Source organism: Pistacia vera, unplaced genomic scaffold (genome assembly GCF_008641045.1).
Source record: "Pistacia vera cultivar Batoury unplaced genomic scaffold, PisVer_v2 Contig1249, whole genome shotgun sequence".
NCBI classification, from domain to species: Eukaryota; Viridiplantae; Streptophyta; class Magnoliopsida; order Sapindales; family Anacardiaceae; genus Pistacia; species Pistacia vera.
The window spans coordinates 201,494-220,677 of NW_022195302.1; the positions used below are offsets into that span (position 1 = coordinate 201,494).

The window sequence follows — 19,184 nt, forward strand, 5'->3', positions numbered from 1 at the left end:
CTCTCTTGAAGCAAAATATAAAAATTGAAGAACACTTTACTAAGCCCGATATATATTTGCATTATCCTCAGTTTGACTGATCATTAAACGTATGCAAAGTTGAAAGGGTAAAAATTAAACATAAAAATCACCCCATCAGAATCTGATTCGTGAACTTGGGGAGGTTGAAAGAGTGGAAAAGGAGTCGTCTCCACTGAAGCTTTGATGGGTCTGAGTTTGTTCTTGCTGTTATTGCTGAAACAGTAACCGGGTCGCTCTGACCATCCCTGGTGAACACTTTTATGCTTCAGTGAGTAAGATGATGAAGAGAAACTGAGATAACCATGGGAAAAAGAAGAAACCTTATTACAAGTTAAAGTTCAAAGCTCGTACTTTGACCTGTGTCTTGCGTTTTACAAGTTTTGACAACGTTATCCACTTGAAGCCGGTTACTGTCTCTGTATTTTGTAAAATTAATTAAACACATTCATTATTATGCAATAATCAAAATTAATTAGTCAAACCTTCAGGAAATTCATGGATTTTTTTTAAAATAAATTTAATTTTCTTTCATCCATTTACTGTGCTTGAGTTATTCTAGAACTGGATTAATTTCTTGAGGATTTTAACATTGATTTCGATGATTTTTCTAATATATACAAATAAGTAATATTTTGCTATTTTTAGTCTTTACTGTAGAGGAAGATTTATGCTAACGAAACCATTCTTTAAAAAATCTTAAAATCACAAATATAATTTCATTCTCTAGGGCAAAATAAACTAAATTTTTATTAAATTAACATGTCCTATTTAATAGAAAATTTAAAATAAAAATTCCAAACCCTTCAAGATTTCTTTAGCTTGAGGCAAGGAGTAATATTGTTATGATTCGAACATTTTAATAACATATAATGATATCAATGTCGATAACGTTCAACAACGAATTGATAACAAAATAGGAATAATTATCAACATCATTTTAGTAACATAAGATTGATGTTAACATTCATGACGTAGTGAGTAACCAAGTAGTTTTTCGAAATGGTCCTTTGATTCATACTCTCTCTAAGTCAAAACTTGTTCCATTGATGCTTTCCCCTTTCCTTAAGCATCCCATACAAATTTCGGAGTGACCACACCCTTCAGCTCTTTGAAACTTTGCCTGCAGTTCTCTTAACAATCTTTAAACATGTTTAGCAGCATCAGAAGCAAGAAGCGACTGCTCGGTAAAGCTGTTTCTTCGTATTATGAACGTGGAGCAGACAGTTATCGCATAGTCGCTTGAGTCCAAAGAGTTCATTCATACCTGAAGTGGGATTACATAACTCATTCAGTAAGTAAATTGACGAGGAAAGATATAGATATGTAAAACCAGCTGAAAAAGTCCATGACGAAACTAATTTAAAAAGAGTCATAAGATGCTTCCAGATTTCATTTCTAACACCATTTTGCAATGTTTTTCTTTAGAAACTGTGATGCCTTTTTATTATTTGACTATGCCTTTACCTAATTTTACTATTCCAAGCCACCTACATCGGCTAATCAAACCAACCAATAAAAATAAATTTATTAAGATTAGTACACTTTTCGAAATTCAGTACTTGCTTGCACTTGTCTAAATTGAGGTTGTGAAAAGTTGATGCTTTAGATCCTACTAGTCAATAAGTTATACCATTTTCCTAAATGCAGAGGACGAAGTGTCAATACCATAGACTTACGTGTAAATCACATTTAGAACAAAGGTTACAGGATGAATTTTTCACCTTGCACTATCTTCTTGAATTTAGAATATAGTTCGGGATATATTCCCTTTGCATATCACTGAAATCGTGTTTATCAGGGACTGTTCTTCCCAGTTAGTAGTGACTAACTCAACCTAGTAAGACTTGCTCACATACAGATTTACTCAAACCATATATCAGTAAGTGATCTCTTTATTATCTCATTCTGAAGAGTCTAATACAGTTACTAAGAGGTATAAACTAGAGATGGTTACGTTGGCTTTAACCCCAGTCAGTCAACTGGTCAAACTGAAGCAGAGGACTGTCTTAGGTCAAACACTCACCTTAAATTTATTTAGCTACATGACAATGTACCAGGATGGGAATAACCAATGGAATAACTGACCTAAATAACCTGCTTCACTAATCAAGCAATGGATCGGACATGTATTGTAGTTTGTAGATACGAAAGGGAATCTTTGCTAAATTCCTAATCAGTAGAACTTCAGAACGGCGCTACAGAAAATGACACAACTAGATACAGAGAAATTATCCTTTTTATAGATCAAGTAAAGCATGTCACAAGCCAAACACCAATCAATCTTGCTTAGAACGTTTTTCCTTTTTACCCTTACCTGCTTGCTATTTTCTATGAATAAAGAAAATGATTAATGAACGCATCCACAGTAAGAAGTAGGAACTAATATACACAAATTTGATATGCACATATCATGGAAAGAAAAAAGTATCTACCAACATCAATGTTAAACTTCTAACACCAAAATTCTTGATCAGCTTTTGTTATGTTGCAGAAATTAGCAACCCCAAGGAATTGTTGTACACAATTCCAAGGTTATCTATCTTCTCCAGTCTCCACCATCTTTTCATGAAGTAAACTCAAGCATAATGTCAATGAAAACAAATGATGTTGCTATATCAAGAATACACGAGAAAAGAACAGATGCCACACAAGCAAACATCAAATCATAGTAAAAACAGACTGCAATTTGGAGCTAATATCATTCATTTTCACTCATTATAATAATTTCAAGATTTCTAGAACTTCCTTCGTTTTCACACATCAGAAATGGTACTTTCTATAACTCTAGATAAAGAAACCCAAGCTCATCATGACATAATTTAATTTCGATCTCATGGATTCTTTAATCTAAAACTTCATTCCCGCATCATTATCAAGTTAACATACTGATTTCATGGAAAAAATCTTATACAGAAGTATAAACAACAAAATCCCAAATAAACACAGAGAATGTCTTTCAATAAAGACTAACCTGCTCTACTCTGTCCAATTAGCAATAATCTGATCCAACAAAGCCAACACTTTCTCCAAACCCTCACCTTCACCATTCTCAACTCTCTCCAAAGCTTCATTCAACTCCTTAGCCTCCCTAATTCTAGCCTCTCTCAACAAACTCCTAAAAACCCCTTTCCTCAAACCACTTCTCACCACCAAATTCATCCCTAAAATTTCCCTCAAAACCCTCAGTCCCTCCATAACCAACCCACTTCTACACAACCCATCAACCAAAATCTCACACACCACTCTCTCCACTTTACGTGGAGAGCCAGGCCTCAGCATCCAGTTGTACACTTTCAAAGCATCTTTTGGCCTACCCTTTTTGAGATATGAAGACACAAGAAGTGTGGTGATTAATTTGAGATGTGAGTGTGCTTGTGGGGTATGTTTGAGTTTGGTTAAAAGTGCCATGGGGAGGACCAAGTCGGGCTGGGAAGTGAGAGAGTGAGTTAAAATGGAGAAAGATAGAGACTTGGGAGGTGGGTTTGTTTGTAAAGCTGTGAGAGTGAGATTAATGGCTGTGTTAATGTTGTTTGTGAGGCATAGGCGTGGAATTAAGAGATTGATTTTGGCGAGTTCTTGTTGGGTTAATTGTGGTGTTAAAGTTGCAGTTTTGGGTTTTGGGTTCAATGAAGATTGTTCAGCTGTTGGAGATGATGAAAAAGATTGAAACTTTAAGAGATTTGAGGAAGAAGAAAGGATTTGGAGAGGTTTTGCTCCTAAAGATTTGATTATCATAGTCATCATAGCGACGTTGTGAAGTTACCAGTTTGGAGTGGCCACGGCCCATGGGGTTTCAGCCTCTTTATAATTTATATGCAAAGAAGTTTAGGAAGTAACATTTAAACCCATTAGATTTAAGAGATTCCCTAACATCCACTTATAATTATAAATACCTATTCTAGGCCCCAAGCTCGAACTCGATAAACCACCAGGCTAAACCCCGGGGCAATGGTATTATGAAATTCTATGAATACAATTTCATAAAACAATCGACTGAAATTAACAAAAATGACCCTCTGATTCCAATTGATAATAAAAATTTAGTAACCCTGTAAAAATTTAAAAGAGGGGGGTAAATGAATAATAACAAATTTAGGATGTGATATTGGGATGGACGATTGATATTATAACAATCTATAGGGATCTTACTGATATTGGACAAACAAATATTAAAATGAGGTCGTCTTTCAAATCGCGCAAAATCTATCAGCTCTCTGGCTTGATTCTTGAGCCGTCGCCGCCGTTACCTGCCGCGCACGCCGCCGTACGCCGATGTGGAGGTATTTCCTAATTCTTTCCTGCTTATTCTTTCTATGAGTTAAGTGAATGATGCATTCAATCGGTTTTAAACTGAATTTCTTAATTTTAATTTAAAGACATTCAAAATTCAAAGTTGAAGTAAAATTGTGCTGTGCTGTGCTTTTAATTCTTAATTCATATGATGCTTAAGTTTATAATTTTGACAATTTTTCGCTGACTGTCGTTTAAATGTAGCAATGGTGTAAAACTAGCTTTAAAATCTCTCTCACTAAAATGAATCTAATTGTGCTACATTATTTTTGTATTTGTGTTTAAAAATATTTTACGGTTTTCTTTCCTTTTCCCTTGTTTCTTTGATGGGTTGATGGTAGATTATAATTTTGATAATAGTTTTTGTATGAGATGATTCTGTATTCTGTGATATTTGTTACAAGGTAAAATCATTTACAGACAGTTTGTGTACTGAAGATGATGAGATATATCATTTGTGTTGACATTCCAAGAAGCGAATTCACCTGTTTTTTTTTTTTTTTTTGAAGATTTTGTAAATAATTTGTTATCTATGCTGACATTTCGAAGAGAGTGAACAAAAAATGGTAGAGGGAAAATAAAAAAGGGGAAAACTTTTCTCTTTGATCTGGAAGTTCGGTTACAGAGTAATATTCGTTTTTCTTGTGCAGTATTAAGAACTTTGTAGTCAGAAAGCCATGACAGGCAAACTGTAGCTGCAATAATGTCGCACAGTCAGCAAGCTCTGGCTCTCTTATCAAATATGATGAAAATCTCACCTCTCAAAGCTTTTTCTTTCTTCAACTCCATGACTCTCCAAGGTCTCCATCACAGCGTAATATTTTAACTGTAGCTGCAAAAATTTCGCACAGTAGAGGGAAAATAAAGAATGGGAAAATTTTTCTTTGATCTGGAAGTTCGTTTACATTGTAATATTCACTTTTCTTGTGCAGCATTAAGAACTTTGTAGTCAGAAAGCCATGACATGGAAACTTTAGCTGCAAAAATGTCACACAGTCAGCAAGCTCTGGCTCTCATATCAAATATGATTAAAATCCCCCCTCTCAAAGCTTTTTCGTTCTTTAACTCCATGACTCTCCAAGGCCTCCATCACACCCCACAATCCATATCAATAACTCTCCACCTTCTTCTCTCCTCGAACATGCAATCTCATGCGCAGTCTCTCATTCTACAGATATTATCTGGTCGCATTTCATCTTCAGTCATCACTCCTCACTCTCTTCTCCACCACTTAACAGAAAAACACTTAAATTGCGACCCAACAGTTAAGTTTCATCTTTATGAAGCAATTGTAAATGCTCTTATAAAATCTCAGTCAGTAGAGCAAGCTCTGTTTTATTTTAATCAAATGGTTGATAAGGGTCTTGTACCTGAATCAAACTTGTTTAATAATCTGTTGAGCTTTCTTATCAAATCTTCTTGTTTTGAGAAGAGTTGGTTGTTTTTTAGTGAGAATAAATGTAGGGTTAAATTGGATGCCTATAGTTTTGGGATAATGATTAAGGGATGTTGTGAGGCTGGTGATTTGAACAAGGGATTTGAGGTTTTTCATCAGTTGGAGGATTTGGGTTGGTCTCCAAATGTTGTTATATATACTACTTTGATTGATGGGTGTTGTAAAAATGGTGATATCGAGAGAGCTAAAACGTTGTTTGATGAAATGGGTGAGCTAGGTTTGGTTGGTAATCAGTACACTTACACAGTTTTGATTAGTGGGCTATTTAAAAAAGGCCTTAAGAGGGATGGGTTTGAACTATATGAGAAAATGCAGTTTAATGGGGTGTCACCAAACTTGTATACTTACAATTGTTTGATTAATGAGTATTGCAATGATCGAAAAATAAGTTAAGGTTTTAAACTGTTTGATGAAATGCGTGAAAGAGGTGTTGCTTGCAATGTGGTTACATATAACACTCTTATTGGTGGATTATGTAAAGTGATGAGGATCCGGGAGGCAGAGAGGTTATTGAATCAGATGAGAAATGCTAGTATTAGTCCAAATTTAATCACATATAACACAATAATAGATGGGTTTTGTAATGTTGGGCAATTGGACAAGGCTTTGACATTCTTTGATCAATTAAAGTCAAATGGTCATTCTCCATCTTTAGTGACTTATAATGTTCTAATGGGAAGTTTTTGTAGAGCAGGAAATTTAGGTAGAGTTTTTGATATACTTGGGGAGATGGAGGAGAGGGGCATAACTCCTTCTAAAGTTACTTATACAATTCTAATAGATGCATTTGCTCGATCTGATCATATGGAGAAAGCTTTTCAGATACATGCCTTCATGGAGAAGGCTGGTTTGGTTCCAGATGTTTACACCTATGGTGTTTTGATCCATGGATTGTGTACCTTTGATACTTGGGTTCCGCCTTGCTTATATATATATATATATAATATATATAATTTTACTGGCATTTTATGTTATTTTTAATTATCAGTTACTTAATTGTGAATCTTTTTATTTTAAGATAATTAATAATTTATCTAATTTTTTATTTATTTATAAACTATAATTGACCCAAAATCCTATTCAACCTTATTTTGAAAATCCTAATTATAAGATTTTATATTATTTTTAAGGATCTTAGTTTAAATGCCTACTCTTTGAATATATTACATAAAAATTTTAAATGAAATCAAGAATCTGATTCAATTAAATACATTCAATTGTTAAGTCCATCATTTATAGAGTGTTGGTCTGCTAGAGGACATTCTGCTATAATTTAATAAAAATATTGAAATGGCTTTGCTAAAGGCAGCTCATAGAGGTAAAGAATTCATTTCCATCCTTTAAAGAGTAAGTCTTTTGGGTCTGCGTGGAGTTTTATGGTAGCGGTTATGAGGGTAAACATCGTAGCGGTTTTGAGGGTAAACTACCGTAGCGGTTTTGAGAGGTTTTTAGTAGCGGTTTTTAAAACACCCACCCTGTGTTTGGGAGTTTATTTTCCAACGGTTTCTGACCGTAGTTTTGTAAATGATAAATGTACATAAATACCCCTAAAATTTAAACACTCTCTCTTTCGCTTAATTAACTTTGAAGTTATAAATTTGACTTGCATGTTTTTAGCTACTCAGTTTGTGAAAAAGGTGTTTTTACAAGTTGTACTTATGTTTCTTATTAACACCTGGTTTTGAGTTTTACTCCATTATCATTAGTCTGTGTCCAGATTAAGTGAGTTTTTGGGTATTACGATTTAGTAAGAGTAGAAGACGCTATAATTATCAAATTGAATGCTGGACATAGTTTTGACTCTGTGAAGAATAATAGCAAGCAAATAAAATTTGAAAAGAAAGAAGAGATTGTAAATTAATTTAAATGGGAGAAACAGATTGCAGTCAATATATGGACACGGTTTGCTTGAGAGGCGTTGAAAATGGTGGTTTAAATAGCTGGTGAATGACAACTTTTCTTTTCAAGTTTTGAGAAGATGTAATAGTTAATAATTATTACATTGGAAGGATTTTTGAGAAAGAAACTACACGGTTTGGTTGACGCCTAATACATTATCAGAAACAAAATGCTAATTTGGTTGACGCCTAATTTGCGGAAGTGAGAAGAATATAATACAAACCAAACGATTTGTGCAGCAAAGGGATTTGTGTGTAACAATTAAAACCATTCACTCACTTCGTGTGCAGTAGCAAGAGATTGTGTGCTAGAGAGAAGTCAACAGCAGCAGAGAGATTGTGTGCAGCAAAGGGAGTGGAAAGGGGTTTTTTTGGGATAAAAGTTTTAAACCAGCCAAAACACTCCAATTTGGGGTGTTTTATAAACCTCTCAAAATACACTACATGTTTTGGGGGGTTTTTAAAACAGTCAAAACCACCCTATTAAAAATCTGGCAAGTGGGGGTTTTTAAACACCTCAAAAACCAGTCAATTAAACCCTCCCAAAACCAGTGTAAAAAAAACTCCCAAGCAGACCCTTGGTGAAAACACGACCTGGTCTTGCACGTCAACACTGCAACTATTTGTTTAGGCCGAAATATTGATCAAGTTCGTAATTATTTTCAAACTTTACTTTATTAATTTAATTATCAGTTATTAATTTGGTATAACTTGTTTATATAATTACTTTAGCATTGTATTCTTGATTATATTATTAATTTGGTATAACTTGTATATAATTTTTCTTTGATTAAGACTTAAACAATTCGAGATTAGGACGGATGATTTAAATTTTAATTTGGATAAAAATATCTGTTCAAACATTAATTATAAACCAAATGAATGAAACACTAGGAATTTTTAAAGCGGCAAAAATTAATTCATAAAGAACCTTGTTAGGTTTAAGGGGTATGAGTGATGCATTTTTTAATAGATATGAGGATACTTTGACTAAAGTGCAAAATCATTATTCTAAGTAGGATTTTCATAAAGTGGAAAGTATATTCTGATAAGTTAGATTAATATACTCTCCACATCTACCACATAAATACTATCATATATACCCTTAATTGCACCTATCTACCCTCCCAAGGCCGCCTCAAAATTATTAGTGATCTCACAATTTCCTCATTCCTAATTTCCCTTTTGGTTTTGAGGTTATTGGAACTAAGTGATAAAAAATTGTTTCGGCGGGGAGGAGCGAGGCTTCCAAGATGGAAAGTGTTGTTATTGAACTTGGGCCAAGCAACTTCGCAATTAATGATGATGAAAAGCGTTGTATACACAAAGTTCCTAGGAATCTTAGAAAGGTAAATGACGAGCCTATACTCTCAATAATTTCAATAGGCCCTTATCACTATCACAGAGAAGAGTTGACTGACATGGGAATACATAAAAGAAGATATAGTGATGCCATTTTTCGGACGTTTTCCTGGATAAACTGTCGGAATCGAAAAAATTTATCCAGGCGGACAAACTCGAATCGGCCATCATTATGCAGAGTGCCTGACGATTTATGGGCCGCGTTGACTTTAAAGAAATTATTTACTGGATGCTGCTTCATCATCGAGCTCTCTTGAGATTTTTATTAGGATTAAAGATGATTTTTGCTAACTGAGGTGTGGCTAGCACTATAAGACGGGACTTATGGTTACTCGAAAATCAGCTCCCGTATTTTGTGCTTGATGAGTTATATAATTGGCCACCACCTACGCCGCGGAAATGAAGTTTCTCATTTTGAAATGCCCTTCAGTGATCTTCGGCGTTTTCTTTCAACTCCATCCGCCCAACAGACCACTTCATATGCAAAGTAATAAATTCAAAATTAAACATTTCACTGATTTGTGTAGATATGGTCTAGTGGAAATTCCGCCGAATGCTAAGTCTAAATTCTCATTGAGGTCCCTCGGTGCTGTACCAAACGTGGTCAAATTGAAAAATTCTGGAGTGAAATTTCAGCATAGTGGGTAATATTTGGTTGACGTTCAACTCACCAAACGACCAATGTCATTTTCTAATAAAGTTGAGTTGCAAATTCCCCCATATTGAAATAACTGACAACACAGAATGTTTTGATTCGAAATCTGATGGCCTTGGGTGTGTCAGTATCCATCCGAAGCTATATATGCCGTATATTCACTAATGGGATTCACTTATCAATACGAGCAGGAGGTGGATTTGCTTGTCGAAGACGGAATTATACGATCCTGCAGGGGACTATTCTGTAACAGCGACCATGTTTATAAACTCTGCAAACAAATTCCTCAAGTTATTCCATACAACATTATAAGACTTTGTAGTAGTCACTACCGCACTCCTTGGAACCATGCCATGGAAACCTGGCTAGTGTGTATTTAACAATTTTTGGAGAGCCACGGCAACTGTTGCTGCCAATATAATCCTGCTGCTCACTTTGGCACAAAACTGGATTCTATCCTGCAAGTTGTCTAACGGAATATAGAGCTATTAATTTTACTTTATGTATGGTGCTAGCTGCTTTGTTGTTTTTAGTTGATATTTTTAATTGTATTAATTGGTTAATATTTTTAATGTGGATGAACTTATTTTGTACCTAGCTAATGATCAAGACACAAATATATGTAACTAAAAGAACTTAGGTCAAGTAACATGAAAAATAAAATTAAAAATTAAGCATCTCGTAATGTCTTCTATTAATTTGCTTATATGATTTAGTGTTTGGATGCCAACCTTTGAAGCAATATTATTCAGAAGCCCCAATATGAAGGTAACTTATTTTGGTGTGATGAAAATCCCTTTTGGTTAAAAATAACCAATAGATTTACAATTTGTCATCTTTCAAATTTTGACTTTATATTTATCCTTCAGAACCTTACATAATCAACCTTTGTTTCAATTTCCTATATCTCTTAGATTAAAATGTTACAGAAAGGACCTCTTATTAGTCACAGGGCCTACGTCTTCTCTCTTTTTCAAGCTCACGTCGCTACCAGTTACACCCTGCCAATTTGTAATGGGCGTCTTCATCTTATCACGTGGTCAATGGAGAAAGTGTTCGGCCATTTGATTTAGGTTTCTCTGACTATATTTTCCATATAATTGTAAATATATTTCACGAATCAATTGATTTGCATGAATGGAGCAACAAGGAAAACATGATGTCAACGTAAATCAAATTGATTTTCACAATCCATTCAATCTTCATCCGAGCCATACTCTTAGTGTGATGATTTGTTCTCAACAATTAACAGTTTGAGAATTATTCACATTGGAGTAGAGCAATGATTGTGCGTAGCAGCCAAGAATTGTAAGATCTACTTTGATTCGTCCTTACACAATCTTTGAGAGAGAGTAAATGCCATTGTACTGTCATGGATCTTTAATCTAGTGTCTAATGAAATTTTAGTAGGGTTGTGATGAGACAAAGCAAGGATTGTATGCAGATCTCAAAGAAACAATTTGATAAGGTCAATGGATGAAGATATATGCATACACAAAAAATAGTTCTATAATCAATATAAGCAAAGTGGTTATGCCTATTACCAGATATAGAACATTTGACTTATATTTTTATTTAACTTCCTCTAGTCCACCTGCTTATGTTTAGGTTTGCCACCTGCCGAAAGAAAAAAAATTGATAAATGGGTTCTGTTTTGAACAGGAAAGCCGGCAAACTGATTTTTCCAAAATAAGAGAATGAATCGTCAAGTAATGTTTGCATGACTCTTTTGCTTTTATCTCCATCACATGCACATTAATTACTAATAATTTTATCGTTGAAAAGAAAAAGAAGATTTGGTTTTTACATACAAGAATTGAAAATGCTTTTCACCACCTTTCCATTTTATCCTTTTTATAATTACCTTGTTTATCGAAATTAATTATTATAAAAAGTCCTTAAGCTACCATTAGCATCTTGAATAACAAATCAAATATTAAATAAATGCTATCTTCCACCACGTTACAGCTGATCACGTTTCGTACATTGATTACTGTAACAATTATTTGGCTCATAATAATAATTCAGTAGAATGACGATATGTTTGCCTGACATACCCAAGATTGCGTAACGACAAAGTAGTACTCAAAAGGTTTTGAAACGACAAATAAGTACCTTCCGTCTGTGCTGTTAGTGATTTCCGTTTGCTAATAGTGAAAAGACTAGAATGCCCTTGAAAGTTTGATATTTTAGTTTTTATAATTTAAAATTATAAAAAAACCTTTAAGTTTGCTAATTTAACAAAAATACAGTTTATAAAATTTTAAAATGACAAAAACGCCCCCACCACCCGCAGTGCCAGATTCTGCTGGGGTGTTTAGTTAAATTTTATATGTTAGGATGTTTAGTTAAATTAGCAAACTAAGGGGGTTTTAAAATTTTTAAATTTATAAAAAACTAAAATATCAAACTTTCAAGGGTTATTTTAGTTATAAGTGTGTGCGAGAGTGATTATGAGAGAACACAAGTGTGAGTTCATAGTTACATAACCTGTTGTGCGGCACTCGGGGAAGCAACAAGAGGAGAAGATCTTGCTCTCTACTCAGCCATACAAGAGTTATTTTCCCGGCCAAAATACTCAGGTCATTACTATTATAAATGTTCGTTCTCTTATTACTTTATTTGCATATATATTTTTTCTTCTGTCAATTTCAATATTTATGTGAAGTGAGGTAGGGTATTGTTGTTTTTTAAAGAGTGAAACAGAATGGGTATTAAGGACAAATCCGTCTTTAACTTTATTCAAACATTCCTCTTCCTTTACAAATACTTAATCAAAAAGGCTCTTTTTAGCTAAAAGCTTTTTGGAAGGAGTCTTCTTGTAAGAATCATAGGATCGAACGAGAGAAAATTCCAGAAGAATAAAACTTTCAGAGAAACAAACAGAAAGTTGTGGGAGAAAACAGAATTTTCCAGAACTGAAATTTTTATTAAATTCAGCTTGATTACAAACTGATCATGACTTGTTTTATACTCAAAATGAGTCCACACTGCAATCCGTGTGACTTGACGACCATCAGCAAACCGTTAATCATAAGCCCGATTTGATGAACTCTGTAGCTACGAGTAGCAAACCCATCTTCTTCAATCTCTGTAAGTTTGTATACAAATTACTACTGTTAATAAAACGAACTAACGGGACTTGAATTCTGTTAACAAATAACCCTCTATTTAACAGACTTGTAACTCCTTAACATACTGGTAGTTTGATGAACCAATTCTGGAAAATAAGACTTCAGTAAGACTTCAAGATCTGCTTCTTTATTCCAGATTTATTTTTGATATACTTTGAGCTTGCTGCTGATTCCTTTATCTGCTGTACTCAATTCCGTAACATCCTCCTCTTCCTCAATCCAAGCAGTAAGAAGTTTCTTTGCAGCTTGCATTACCAGAATACAAAATTATTTGTTCCAATTTCATAACACTTCTCTTCTTTATACTTAGATTAGTGAAACCTACCTTTCATTCTCCTGAAAAAACTGCTGGATTCACATATAGATTGGATATTTGATTCTTACCGAAAAAATCTTTCCAAATTAGTTAAGTGATAGATGTTCTCCTTACAGCTCTTAGAAAGATTATTGGTTTTATTTGCAATTTTTGAACGCATACATAGCTTATGACATTAACCAGGATTTTGATTCTTTAGATGGAGAGATTAACAAATTAACAAGGCACAAACAGAAAAGTTATAATTATACATGTTTGGAGTTTATATACAACATGTTTCAATAACTCCCGTCAATAAAAACAAAATTTTTGCAATCTTTTGAAAAGTAAGTTTGGCGCAGATGTGTGTGTCTTCTACCATCAAAAATAATGAATCTCTTAAAGATAAGTTTGACAAGACATGCTCTTAATTAATAAGATAAAATGGTGATGGGAGGATGAAAAGAAAACACAAACGTATGAAATCTGTGTGGAGTTCGGGGAAGCAAGAGGAGAAACTCTTGTTCTCAACTAACACTACATATATTCTTTACTTATTTATGGATAGCTGCGAAGTTAAATCTTATCTCAAAGTTAAAATTAAGTCATAGGAATGGCTTGATCACATTCAAGTGCCACAAATTTCGTGATCTTTACTTAATTCAGACTAATTCGTGATCACATTTAGTGCCATCTGACTAATTTCATGATTTGTGCCATGGTAAAAATATGGATTAGTTTCAACAAACTATTCTGAGGGATTAAAACATTATCAGTTGAATGCTAATTGCTAAGTTTAGTTAAAAAAATTCTGAAAGTTTTGACATTAATAAAATAAAATGGAGAAGTTAGTAAGAAAGAGACGATTCAAGGTAGGTAACATTGATAAAGAAAATGGCAAAATGTTGATGTGCTCATAATTAATTAATGCATTATTGAGAATTTTAAGTACGATAAGTGAGGTATCATAATTTCATTAATTATCTATTGGGCATCGTGTGGTAAGTGAAGGTTCAGCATATATTAGTACAATAGGTCCCCTCACATAAAACTTGGATTCCTTTCACTTTCTTTATCCAGATGAATGCGGAGATTCAAAGACCTTTAGCTTGATACCATGCAGTGATTCCATTTTCATTTTCACTACCGCTGTTCCTGGGAAGTCTCATTAAGTGAAGGTACCTTTTCTGAAGAAGGAGAAAAAGAAGCTTGTTTTAACTCAGCTGCACAAAGTATTTCTTTTCGGAAAAAAAATTCAGGTCTCTACTTGCTTTAATTTGTTTTAATTTTAAATTATTTTTGATCATTTTCATACTATAATTAATTGGTAGTTCGAAAGTTCTTAGTGAGCAACTAAATATAGATATTATGTAAAAGTGCACACTAACAAGCATTCTAGGTTTACTGTCAACATGGAATTAAAATCTGCAACTAAAATATAGATATTATGTAAAATGATCGAGCTAATTAGTGACGGTTAACTCACTAAATATTATGCTAATGTTATGTAAGAAAATAAGAAATTAAGACTTACACGCATCTAAAATAAGAAAAAGAGAGAAAACAATATGTTAACAAACATCAAATTAATTAGGAATTCTGGAAAACCATAGCATTAGTTTGAAATATCAAAACTTAAATCTCATTCTGTAGTAAGATATACTATACTAATATAATAATAATATAATATTATTAATTAATTAATAAATAAAATAAAGAAGAAAAATTCGAGGTTTAGATTTGTGTACTTCTGTTAAAAAATTTAAAAGAAAAATTATCATTCAAGGTTGGTTTAGGCAACAGTAACTGTGGCAAACAACTTAGCAAGTTGTGATGAGGAAGAACATGAGGTTAGAATTGATATCCAGGCCGCCGAGTGTTGTATTACAAGGTTCTAGAAATCTACGGGAAGTAAACCACAAGAAGTACAATCCTCAGTTAGTTTCAATAGGCCCTTATCATCATGGCCAAAATGCGCTGGCTGACATGGAAAATCATAAAAGGAGATACATGAACTCGTTTGGTCAACGAATTCCTACTATCCTGATAGAAAGAAGGAGATCCTGAAATTTGTTGGAAAAAAGGAAAAAGAACCGCCGTCAATATGCTGAGCCACTCGACATTCAAGTGATGAGTTTGTAGAAAGATATATACTTGATGCCGTCTTATCATTGAGCTCTCTGAGATTGGGAATAGGGACAGTTATGATTTTTGCTAAATGGGTTTGGCTAAGAGCTATAAGACGGGACTTGCTGTAATCGAAAATCAGCTTCCATATTTTTTGCTTGAGGGTTTATATACTTGGCCTTCACTTCTGCTAGCAAAAGGAGTGTCTGATGACGAAAGGATTCCCTTCACCAGTCTTTCTGTTTTTTTCTCGAACTCATCGCTCGCACAACAGACCGCTTTCTTGTCAAAGTAGGAGTACAAAATTAAAATTTCACTGATTTTGGTAGATATGCTCTAGTGGAAATTCCAAAGTATCCCAAGTTTAAACTCGAATAACGTCTGAGGATATTTTACCCAAAGCACTGAAGTTGAAAATTCAGGATTGAAGTTTGAGCTTGTGCGGAATAGATTGGTTGACAACAATATCAAAAGATAAAATCACCAATGTCCTTTTTACTGTAGTTGAGCTGCAAATCCCCACCCATGTGAAATAATGACAACACGATGTTTGATCAGAAATCTGATGGCCTTGGAGCTGTGTCATGATCCGTCCGAAACTTATATATGTAGTTATATTCAAGTAAGGATTCTCTTATCAACACCGAAGACGATGTGGATTTGCTTGTTGAAAGGGAATTATGTGAATTTTATGGGCAACAATTCTGTATAGCGGACCGTTTAATGAACTGCCGCAGGTTCCTTAAGTTATACCTATTACGATGACCTTTGTGGTGATGTGAACGAGCACTATGAAAGTGCTTGGAACCATACCATGACACTTTGAGAAGAGTGTATTTCAGCAATCTTTGAGAGGCACCGCAACTGCTGTCGCAATCATACTCCTGCTGCTTACTTTGACACAAACTGTATTTTCTATCCTGCAAGTAGTCTTGCCTAACCAAATGATTTGAAGTATTTAATTTGTAATAGATGGTATACTTTATATGCAGGCTAAGCTTTGTCGTTTTATGTGTGATTTGTTAGGGTTTTTGATTTTGATGCAGACAATGTGGTTTCAGAATTTTTAGACAAGTAGGATTCAAAAGTTCTACGATTTCCTTTCCTATAGCCAAATGGGATTTTCTTTTCCTATTGACAAACTAAGTGACATTTGTATTTCAACTGGTGCATGATTGATTAGTTCATAACTAAGTAGATCTACATACAATAATATTAAATGATATCTTTACTTATAATTTATTAAAATCTAATTCCAAGTATTAAAATTGTTTTTTATAATCATAAACATTGATAAGAGATTGGTTTCATAAATATCCTTTTAAATATAAATGAACACACTAATGAAAACACATCTGTAATTGAAAACAATAATAAAATCTCTATTGAAATTGGAAGAAATTGACACTCACACTCTTCCCGTAAAGCCACCAAACTGTGTATTCCTGTAAGTCCTCGAGCCCTCTGAATCAAGCTGTGTAAAATGTAAAAGACAAAAAGCTTTGCGTTTTCGGGTCCATTGCTTTACTTAGGGGTCTTAACGGGCGAGCTGCTCGCGAGATAGATCTGTTAGACTTTTTACATATGGTCCTACACTTTCATTAATTACATTTTGGTCCTGTTGATGTGGTCATACGGTTGTGTCTCTGGGCAGTTGTCTTTTGATGAAAGACAACTGCATATAAGAAGAGAAGTTACAGGTCCCCAATGATGCAGTTTTAATTTTGATCCCAAAACCATCACCCAAAATTGCAGGCAGTGGAAGATCCTGTAATTCATAAAGGAGCAAGAAGATCAAAGAAGTAATTGCTATGGCTGGAGGTTTGTCATTTATTTCGCATATATTCCATGGAGTTTTAAACTGAAATTGATTGTGTTTAATGAATATTGGAATATATATGTGTTTTATCATTTGGTATCAGAGCTATATGGAATCTCTGCCTAGGATGAAGTTGTTGTTGCAAATCTGAAAAATATGTATAAAATTAGGATTTTTCCATTAAACCGTACTGTAATCAAGCATAACTTTTATTATAAATAGAATTGTTTCCCTTTGATTTGCATTGGAATCCTTGTTGAAAAATCTTTCCCACGGTTATATTGTCAAAACGGAGTTCTGGATGCAAAGTTATGCTAGTTTAAAGTTTTGGTTGGTAGTTATTGTTGGGTGTTTCGGAAGCCATTTATGGCATCGATTTAGGACGAAATTGTCATTGGGATGTCACTGATATATGTATATGTCCACTGAGTTTCCCATCGAAAACGCCGGAAAATGGCCGGAAACGGGCTGTTGAAAATCTGGAAAATCTGGGTAAAAGTTGCAGAAACCGGGTCAAGAAGAACCGACCCAATAGGAAAAAGGGTCAAACGACCCGGTCAAAGTCAAAAGTCAAACCGGGTCAAAAACACCCAGTCAACTCAGCCCAGACCGTCAGCCCCACCCGACCCGGTCAACAGTCCCGACCGTCAATGAACGGTCAACGGGTCAAACGGTCAACAGACCGGTCCAATGGGCGAGCCGGTCAACTGACCCGGTCAAGGGTCAACGACCTGGTCAAGACCAGAGCGTGAGGCGCGTGCAGGATTGTGCTTGGCGTGGCAGCGCGTGGGGTTAGGGTGGCGCGTGAAGCGACGGCGGCAGGCGCGTGAAGGGACCGTGGAGGCGCGTGGGGGCGGGAGAGAGTGTCCTGCCTTCTGGCGGCGCGTGGGGGCGCGTCCTTGGTCACGGGGCGGTGTGTGGAAGTCGTACAGCTTGTATGATGGATTTTTAGTTATATATGCTTTGTTATGATAAAAATGTATATTTGTATTGATTTGTGTTACATTATATAATTCATGTATAAAAATATTTGATGTTTTATGATCGTATATATTTTTGATTAATTTAGAGTAGCGCAGCATCTAAATTATGATAATATATGCATTAAGAAATATTAGTTGTGATCATATTAAGGTTAATAAACAGTTGTAGTTAATCATATTAGTATAATCATTTTACACCACAGGGAAGTTATATTTTTATGATTAATTGGGATGAAATAGAAATTTCTTATTTCTTAATTAGCCCACAGGTATTATGAAATATTAATAATTCTAGTTTCATCATTAAGGATAATGAATCATAATATGTAATGTCTTTACCCACAGGGAGATTTTATGATATGTCGATTCATTTATGATTTATTATTGTTTTACATTGGTAAACTTATATTTTTATTGATGGTGTGGCCTCATAATTTTTAGTAAGCATGTCTATGAATTACCTACAGTTGATCAAACTTTGATGATGGTCGAGATAAGGTTCCTAATTTAAATGGTGAAACTACAAATCCTGGAGAGAGGCTGTCTCCTTCATTTAGGGTGCATAGATCTTGACTATGCTCTTCGTAAGGAAGAGCCACCACCAACACTACAGATACTAGCTCTAAGCTGAGATTGCTTTGTATGAACGGTGGGAGCGATCAACCGTTTAAGCATGATGTTTATCAAATCTCACATTACGAGAGTATCCGTGGGTCGATACCGGAGTGTGAAAATGTCAAGGATCTGTATGGAGGCAATTCATGCACGTTTGAACCTCAGACAAGGCATTAGGAAGCATCCTAATGAGTAGATGAATCCATGAAGTTGTCTGGTATTAAAGGGTCCGTGAGCATATTATGAAAATGAGGGACTAGCTGCTCAGTGAAATCCCTTCAGATGGTGATTAATGATGATTTCCTGGTGCATATGTCCTAAACTCTCTCTCGTCTCATTATACTCCTTTCAAGATATTTATAACACACAGAAGGATAAATGGTCATCAATGAGCTTTGACCATGTGTGTTCAGGAGGAGGAGAGACTGCTTCAGGAAGTGAATGAAACTGACATCTGGTGACAGAAATGTCAAGTCGCTTCAAATAAGAATAAGAAGTGGAAGGGAAAAGGCAAGTTGCATGAGGTTAT

At 34.7% G+C, this 19,184-nt stretch overlaps 1 protein-coding gene and 1 long non-coding RNA gene across 2 annotated transcripts in view; both read left to right on the plus strand.

Annotated features, from left to right (window-relative positions):
- The first annotated feature begins 5,290 nt into the window (after window positions 1–5,290).
- Window positions 5,291–6,763, plus strand: LOC116119237 (pentatricopeptide repeat-containing protein At4g11690-like). Its single transcript, XM_031405178.1, is given in 2 exon segments — window positions 5,291–6,662; window positions 6,756–6,763. Coding segments are annotated over 2 exon segments (1,374 nt in total). The 5' UTR covers window positions 5,291–5,296.
- A 5,449-nt stretch (window positions 6,764–12,212) lies between these two features.
- LOC116119198 overlaps window positions 12,213–19,184 on the plus strand; it is a 37,965-nt gene continuing 30,993 nt past the window's right edge. Inside the window, exon 1 of the long non-coding RNA XR_004126341.1 lies at window positions 12,213–12,264. This is a non-coding gene — a long non-coding RNA (uncharacterized LOC116119198). The remainder of the gene's footprint in view (window positions 12,265–19,184) is intronic.